The 8,373-nt window shown below is 60.2% G+C and overlaps 1 protein-coding gene across 1 annotated transcript in view; it reads right to left on the bottom strand.

The window, feature by feature from the left end:
• Positions 1–6,505, bottom strand: part of RBM33 (RNA binding motif protein 33) — a 44,214-nt gene extending 37,709 nt beyond the window's left edge. The window contains exons 1-3 of the mRNA XM_012733874.1: positions 6,479–6,505; positions 4,220–4,655; positions 28–106 (exon numbers count right to left, since the gene is read on the bottom strand). Coding sequence (XP_012589328.1) covers positions 28–106; positions 4,220–4,655; positions 6,479–6,505 — 542 coding nt within the window. The remainder of the gene's footprint in view (positions 1–27; positions 107–4,219; positions 4,656–6,478) is intronic.
• Between the last annotated feature and the right edge of the window lie 1,868 nt (positions 6,506–8,373).

The following is an 8,373-nucleotide window of genomic DNA, read 5'->3' as shown; positions in this document are numbered from 1 at the left end:
CGAGTCCGCGGCCGGGGCCGCGCGTACCTGTCCCAGTCCTCGTCGGCCGCTCGCCGTCGCCATGACCGCTCCGCGCCGGGCTTATCAAACTGGTCGAAGTCGTCATCTGGAGAGAGAAGCCAGGAAGGTCAGGCAGACGCTCAGCAGCGGGCGTCGGGCAGCACACGGCATTACGGAGCCCAGACGGGGCTCTTCACACAGGCTGCAGGCACAGCCACTCTTCGCGGTTTCGGCCTTAAGAAACGTCTGTAATGCAAAGCTACCCAAAGAAAGCCAACTTGCTGGACGCTGTAAGGGGTGAAAAACCACTAGCAGTTGTAGCGTAAATGTCAGCGACATGATTTTCTCTCTAAGGCAGTAGCTCTAAGAAAAGCTTCCACCGTAACAGCGGAAAAGCATGCTAATTTGCTGGAAGTTAAATGCGCTCGTTACTTTTTGTAGTTTCTCTATTTTTCCAAATTTGCATACAGAAGATTGACCCTCTCTCAAGAGGAGGCAGAGACTGTGCGGAGAAGGGCAGACCACGTCAGCCGCGATCCGGAACCTTCCAGTAGCCACATGGAAAGCCGGCAGGGGGCAGAGGACCCCCCCCCGGGCGGGCTGCGCCGGCGTGCACGGGCACCGGCCAACAAGGAACGCTGCAACGCCGCAGGAGTGCCAGCAGCGGTCTGTGGGTGTGGACAGGACACACGGCCCTCGCTGCCGCGCAGGGGACACCCGCCCAGACCGGTGACCCAAGAACACGGCACGGCAGCCAAGCTGGCGCAGCACAGGCACTCCTGACCCGTCCCGCCCCACGCCGGGCCAGCTCGCCTCTGCCCCTGCCACACGCAGCACAGGGTGCCCCCACACCCAGCCCAGGAGCCCGGGGACCCTCCCCACCAGACACGCAGGTCCCTCAGACAAACACAGAGCTGTCCCCCACCACAGCAGGGCTGTCTGTGACCGAGGGAACCCAAGCCTTAAGGTAAGCGAGAGCGCGCAGAGCTTTCCTGAGAAGAGGACTCGCCTTCACTTGGACCGGTGCAAAAAAGTGCTCTGGGGAAAAGGCGCTCTCAACGTCAGGAAGGTTCTGGGGGGATCGGAAGACCGATAGGTCAGTGCAGAGACTGAACCCGTGAGCCAGAGAAAATGCCACAGCAGGCGGTGGGCTGCGGGGGTCCCACTCGGGCTGGAGCAGATCTCAACCTCACCTCAAACCAGCCAGTACAGGAGCCTGAATTTCACTCCCAGGTGAGTCCCGTCAGAAACGATAAAGGCCGGGCATTGCCAAAGTTCAAAGAAGGAATTCTATACCCAGCAAAACTGTCAAAAATGACGGTGAAATACACCCACAGATAAACAAAAATACAAGAATTTGTTGACGCAGTGAACCGAATCGTGTGCCCCAGAACTACACGGTGAAGTCCTGTCTCCCCACTATCACACCCCCGTGACTGTGACTTGACTTAGAAACAGGCTCTCTGCACTGACCAGGTGAGACCGCACCGGGAGGCCAGGCCACGCGACCCCTGCAGGCCCGCCACCGGCCGACTGTGAGACGGCCTCGGTGCGCACGGCGCATCCTCAGCATGATGCTCGGTCAGAGGACAAGTCGCCATAAAGTTTAAAAGGGCAACATCACGGAAAGCATGTTCAAATACAATAAAACCGGAAGACACTGACAGGAATTTTAAAAACCTGGAAAATTCACTGATATGGAAATTTCACCCACAGTCAAAGAAACAAGCAGGGCGGCGGTCAGGAATACCTGAGACAAGGCAGCGGGACCCCGTGCACTGGATCTTAGGGGACGCGGCTGCTGCAGCACCTGGCGGGAATGCACGGCCCGTGTGCCTGCACTGAGAAAGCGCTCAAACAGCCACCCTCCTGCGCACCGTGAGGAGCTCGGGGAAAGAACTAAGCCAAGGGGACAATAAAAACGTAATAAAGATCAGGACTGAAAACAATTAAACAGAAATTAGAAAAATACTTCCAGCCTCATGCCCTGAGGTCAGTCCAAACCAGACAGAAGCTAGACACACTCTAAGGGAAAGAACAACTCTCCCAGTAGATGCCAAAGTTGTTTTGAATGAACCAGAACACACAGCTCAGTGACACAGTAAAAGGCCACACACACAGTGACCGTGTGCAGTCTGCCTCGGGAACGAGAGCTTTTTAAAAAAGCAGTGTAGGCCCTCCCTGGGGGCGGGGCGGGTCACAGTACTGCACTGGGAAGCTAAAGCCACTTGTGCAGGAGTTCGATCCCCGCCTGCCCCGGAGGTGACCACAGGGCGCGGCAGACCTCTCCTGACCCGCCCGCTGCTCCCCTCAGCAGTGGACTTCGTCCGTCGGCCTGTCCCGCTCCCCGTTCTGTCTCTGGGGAGTCCTCTTACCCCGGCACCTCTGGCCTGTACCCCAGTTCTCTGAGCATAACTAAATCCTTAAAAGAGAAAGAGAAAGGAGTAAGAGAATCATTTTGCTGTTTACGGAAATAAAGAGAAACTGGTAAATAAAGTAAGCACGCTGCAAAATAGAAGGTCAGTAGGCAAAAATCATCAGCTCCTTACACATGAGTAGCGAGCAGGTGGGAGCTGGCTTAACACAAACCTCTGTCAGTAGCACAAAAGCAGGAAGCACTAGCAGGCACGGTGAGGACGCGACACTGAGGAGACGCCGCCCCGGGGCCAGCGCGGTCGCTCGTCAGCAGAGGCTGCCAACACGACTCTCCAACACCTACTCAAGTGCGCAGACCCGGCAGACCCGGAGCAGCGGTGACGCGGGGCTGACGGGCGAGGCCGCGCGCCCTCCCTGCGTACGCAGAGGCCGGGACGACACCAGGGCCCGATTACGCAGGGGGCGGGGGGTGAACCTAGACCCAGGCCTGGAAAACCGGAGCGGTACAGGCCCCCGGGGTAGGCGAAGATCCCTGGCACGTGACCGTAACAACCCGCCGCTAAGAAAAACGCAAACCAGCCGCCCGCGTGCTCTCTGCAACGCAGAGACGCCTCGCCACAGCCCCGGGCTGCGCCTACACGCTTCGCTCACCAAGACACCAGGCGTGTCTGAGATGCTCCCCGATTTAGAGGGTAACAGAGCACCCCTGAAGCGACCAGACCGACCAGGACCAGAAGCCGCGGCCCTGCTCTGGCGCTGGCCACCCGCACGGCTCTTCCCGGGCGCCCGACCCCTTCTGCTTCCCGGGGCCTGGCGTCTGGGTGAGAAGCATCGAGAGAGTAGCCTGGACAGACTCCAGCAACAGTCCAGCTCCCGGGTCAGGCCAAGGGTCTGCGCGGGCCGAAGCGGCCTTCCGGGTGCATAGCAGTGGCGGGCCGAGTCGCCTACGCCACTCCCAGGCCGCAGCAGCGCCCAGCGGCTGGACAGAAGCCCTCGGCGCTGCGAAGCCCAAGCTCCCCCGCCTGCCGCCAGCAGGCCTGCCACGCGCAGCTCGGCGTCTGTGTCACTCAGGACAAGCCCCTCCGAATCACGCCTCAGCCCCGCCAGCCAGAGGCGGCGGCCCAGGCGCTTTAAGCAGCAGCCAGAGTCAAGCCCGGTGTCAAGAGCCGCGAAGGCCTATCAGCTTCTGACCGCCGCGCCGGCTCCAGGAAGGGCCCGACGCCACGCTCCTGGAGAAAACAGTTGCTGCTTTAAAACTCTCTTGCAGCACGTGTGGGCCCGGAGGGGGCAGGCGAGGCACGGGCAGGGGTGCTGGCGGCCGGCGGCTGGCACATGTGCACCGACGGAGGGCAAAAATGTCACACCCTGAAAATGTAAGTAAAACTAGAAACCATACACCGGGGTCACCAAGTCAACTTTGCACCAGTCAGGCGCGTGCCTGCAACTGAATTTCCTCTCTGTGTTTTGGAAAATCAAAGCGGGGCAGCGCCTCCCAGCCAGGAAGCCAGGAAGCCGCGGCAGCGAGCCCCCAGCCCCCCTCCTGGGCAGTGAGGAGAGCACAAAACCGTCTCCGCAGCAAACGACATCCGCTTCTTTCCCTGGGACCCCGGGCCCTCTTTCAGAAGGTGAAGCCACTACCCTGCAGGTCAGCTGCAAAGCTGGTGACATTTAGAGGGAAAAGGTCACAGAAGCGGAGCAAGTTCCCGGGCGCTGCGCAGGCCGGGGAGGGCTCAGCCAGCGCTGTCCCCTCCCAGGGCCGCGGAGCCCCAGTCTGCAGAGACGGGGCTCGGGGCGCGCAGGGGCAGCGGAGGGACGGCGGCGCAGGCACGCCTGGGAGGGCTACCTGGGGAGAGCAGGTGCCCGCGGCCCCAGCTCCCAGAGGCCGTGGCACCCAGGCACACTGGGGCTGGCTGACAGCCTGGGCCTGGGTTCCTCCGGGCACCTCCAGCCTGGCAGGCGTCCTCTTGGCGCCCGCGGGGCTCTCTCCAGGCGGAGGCGCTGTCCAACGGCAGCTGCCCCAGCCCCTGCCCCAGAGCTGCGGGGCGCTCGTGCGCGCCACCATCAGCTCCACAGGTGAGTGCCAGGACGAAGCCGCGGCTGAGCAGAAGGGCAACTGGAACCGAGGCCTCGCAGGGCAAGCCGCTCCGGACGGCCCGGGCCCGGGCCCGTGCGAGACGCACGCGCGGGCAGGACCGGCGCTCGGCGTGGGGACCTGCGGCTCTCCGGACGAGAAAGCCCTCGCTGAGGGTCCTCAATGGCGCTACGTTGAGCCCAGAAATCTGGAAAACAGGTGCTTAAGGAAACCAGTGTCGAACCTTCATCAGTGTCTGTCTTCCACGCTGGCCACTGGGCAGGCGCCTCCTGCTCATCCAGGTAACCCACGAGAAACGAAGCCTGCAGGGACACAGTGGCCCACGGAGCCCCGGGGCTGCGGGCCACGGCCTAAAACCCTGCTCTTTTGGAACTGACAGACTTGCCAACATTTTGAAAGTAAAATCTATCAGCTACATCTGTTCTCCAAAAAGCCAGGAAAACAAGCCCATTAAAAACCTAATGAGGGCCCTCCGGTTAAAGCAGCACAAAGAAGCTAAAGCCACTTCCGCGTGATCCTGGCCTGCCCCGGAGCTGACCCCCGGGGCGCGGCAGACCTCTCCTGACCGCCCGCTGCTCGCCCGCGGCTCCCCTCAGCCGTGGAATGCGACGATCTGCCGGTTCTGCTCCTCGCTCTGTGTCTGTGAATCCTCTCACCCTCCGCATCTCTGGCCTGTACCCCAGTTCTGTGCAAATAAATGAATAAATCTTAAAAAAAAAAAAAAAAAAAAAACCTAATGACAATCTAAAGGACCAGGGGAGAAAACAAAAGTAATGAACAGCTATATACCAGAGACACTGGGATCAAAAATGGCGGGGACCATGGTGATGCACATGGGTGACTGGTGATGGGAAGCCCACGGGGAGGACAACTGAGACGGGAAAGGCAGAAAATGGTGTAAAAATAAAGTATTATAACATAAAAAAACTAATGAAAATTCAAGCCTGACCCAGTGACATCTTCAATCCAGTGTGACATAAAGAACTTTGTCAGACACGGCAAGCCTCACAGAATGGACCTCCAACACACCCACTCTCAGAAGAGAGGAGTGTAATTCATTCGAATAATTTGAAGTGATTATCAAAGTTGACCACAGATGTAACAAAGCTAAACGAAGAAATAAGAAGCAACTCGGAGAAGCAACAGACCGCAAAGGCTCTGCCGGCTGAGCCCGCCTGCTGGCGGGTAGGCCGGCCCGACCCTCCCAGCGCACGCGGCCGGCCGCTCGTCAAACCAGGCGGCGCACAGGAGGGAACTGCTAGACAGCTGTCCCTGTCGTCTCACGTGCCCCACATGCTGAATGTATACTGAAAGGGGGTGTCCTGGTGGCACGAGCTCGACCCCCGCCCGGGGATGACCCACGCAGCGGCAGACCTCTCCTGCTCCCCGCTGCCCCCTCCGCGGTGGGTTTCGATGGGTCCGCCTGTCCTGCTCCCCACGCTGTCTCTGGGGAGTCCTCTCACACACGCCTTTGGCATACATAAACAGAATAAATGTTTTAAAAATATATCTTTAAAAAGTAAAGCAGGCAATACCAGGCAGCTTGAGCCCAAGAACGCATGGTTGGTCCAGACCCGGCACCTACCAACGGAGCCTACTGTACTAAGAATAAAGAAGGGGCTTCCTATCCGTTTCCTCCACAGCTGGAGAAGATACACTTGATAAAGTTAAAAACCCAATTCAAGAAGTAAAGGTTCTTAGTACCTCTGAAGCCTGCAACAAATACCATTCAAGGGTAAGACACTTAAACAGCCTCAGTAAACTCAGACGAGACGAGGAACGGGCATCCAGCACCCAAGGGTCACTCACACTAGCCAATAACACCCTGCAGGGTGCGCAGCGATTGCTTCTCTAAGGTGCAAGAAAATTAAAGATACAAATATGAGAGTAGGAAAGACTGCAAGTATGAGTTTCAAGCTAAAAAATCTAAAGGGCCAAAGTGATACATTCCAAAGAGTCAGTTGTGTATCATTCAAAAACAAAAAACTACAGAAAATCAGCAACAGTTACCGCGAGAGGACACAAGTGCTGTGCCATCCCGACGGCCTTTACAAAGTATCTGTGACCAGCCAAGCTGACCCGAGAGAGGGCAGGTGCGGGCGCAGGAAGAGGGAGAAGACTCCCTCACCGGCTGCCGCAAGAAGAACCTGACAAGGGGCCTCCCTGCGGGCACCACAGGTGACAGCACTGTGAAGGGCGGGCAGCCACGCAGCTGAGTTCGATCCCCGCAGGGACAGACCCGAGGGCGCAGCAGACCCCTCCGTCTGCCCGCTGCTCCCTCAGCAGAGGATTTCAGTGGATCCGCCTGTCCTGCTCCCCAGTCTCTGGGGAGGCCTCTCATCCCCCGCACCTCTGGCCTGTACCCTGTTCTTGTATGTATAAATAAGTAAAACTTTAAAATAAGAACCTGGCAAAACACTCCTGCTGCTGGATGAGCGCGCGCAGGCTGTAAATGATGAGCACCCCAAGTTCTGTTCATGAACTCAACGCAATTCCACGCAAACTCCAGGTTCTCAGAAGGGCCCAAATGACGACTCTGAGGCCCCTCGGTTTAAATGCAGACGACGACAGAGAGAGGGAAGGCTAGCGGACGTCTGTACCTACGCTCGCAGCGAGGCCGCGGCCGGCTCACCCCGACGGGAGACGCAGAGACCTTAAAGACGGAGAGCTGAGTCAATCGCATTGGAAGACTCTCTCCACAGCCCGTGCAAACCCCACGTGGAAGCCAAGCACGAAAGGAGGACAGAAGCACAGAATGCCGGCGTGGCCACGGGGGGCGCTGACCTCGGAGACAGTGAGCGTGCAGGGCGCACCGACCCCAGGGTCCCAGAGCCGGCAGAAAATGCCGGTGGCTCTTCCCAGCAGCAGCAGCTGCCGGTTAGACATGCCAGCACAGGCTTTCACGGGAAGAGAAGCTCAGAGGCTGGGCGAATCCGAAGGGCAGCGTGGGCCCTTTCCTGTCGCGAGGCCAAGGCGCACAGCGTGGCCAGGTGCCCGCGGCGCCCAGCACACCGGCATCGGGGCAGAAGCGCCGCACAGCGCCGACCGCCTGCTTCCACAGGCCCGCGGGGCTCAGACCTGCAGGCTCCCCGGGCAGGCAACGCCGTGCTCCTGGGAGCGGCAGTCGGGTGGCCGGCCGGCCCGCTCCCACCTACTGCAGGCCAGCCGGCCCGGCCCGCGGCTGCGGCTGCACAACTACACACAGAAGGCGGCGAAGGAAGAGCCTTCCTCAGGTCCCGGACTGCAGACACCCTGCGGGCGGGAGACGGCGGAAAGCACCAAGTAGCCAGCTCAAAGTTTTGAGCAGGACTCGCCCAGGACAGAGGGCGGGAACTCGGCAGGAGCCACCGGAGGCAGAAGCCCAGACCCAGGAGGCTGGGGGTGAGGGGAGGTGGAGACGGCCAGGGTGAGGCGGGGAGGGCGGGAAGGCCTGGCCACCTGCGGGTGCAGAGGGGGCGGTCACCAGCGGCCCAGTGCTGCTCAACACCTCTAAAGCGCTGGTCTCTGCCTGGGCACGGGAAACCCGGGCCTGTGACTGCAAGAGGAACCCCAAAGCTCACAGGGAGGCCCCCCAACCCTGACACAGTGACTCTCCAACTTTCTGCACTCGGTGCGACGCCCGAAGGCCTCTGCTCCGGGGTCACAGCGTCGGGGTCACCGCTCTCGCGCCTCGGGGAACACTGGGCGCAGACCCGCGGGCAGGACACGCGCTGGACACTCGCACGGCCGCCGGAGCGGGAGGCCGGGGCGAGGCTGCCCGTGGGAAGTTTCGACCCGGAGCCCCGGCCACATCGGGAGGGCGGCTGAGAAACAGGCGCCGGCCCCCCGGAAAGCAACCGGACGGCGCCCGCAAGCCTGGGCGCTCGCCGCCCGAACCCACGGCGGCGCGCCCGGAGGCGCACAAA

Source organism: Condylura cristata, unplaced genomic scaffold (assembly GCF_000260355.1).
Source record: "Condylura cristata isolate star-nosed mole 26May11 unplaced genomic scaffold, ConCri1.0 scaffold00042, whole genome shotgun sequence".
Taxonomy (NCBI): domain Eukaryota; kingdom Metazoa; phylum Chordata; class Mammalia; order Eulipotyphla; family Talpidae; genus Condylura; species Condylura cristata.
This window is presented reverse-complemented; position numbering and strand designations above follow the sequence as displayed.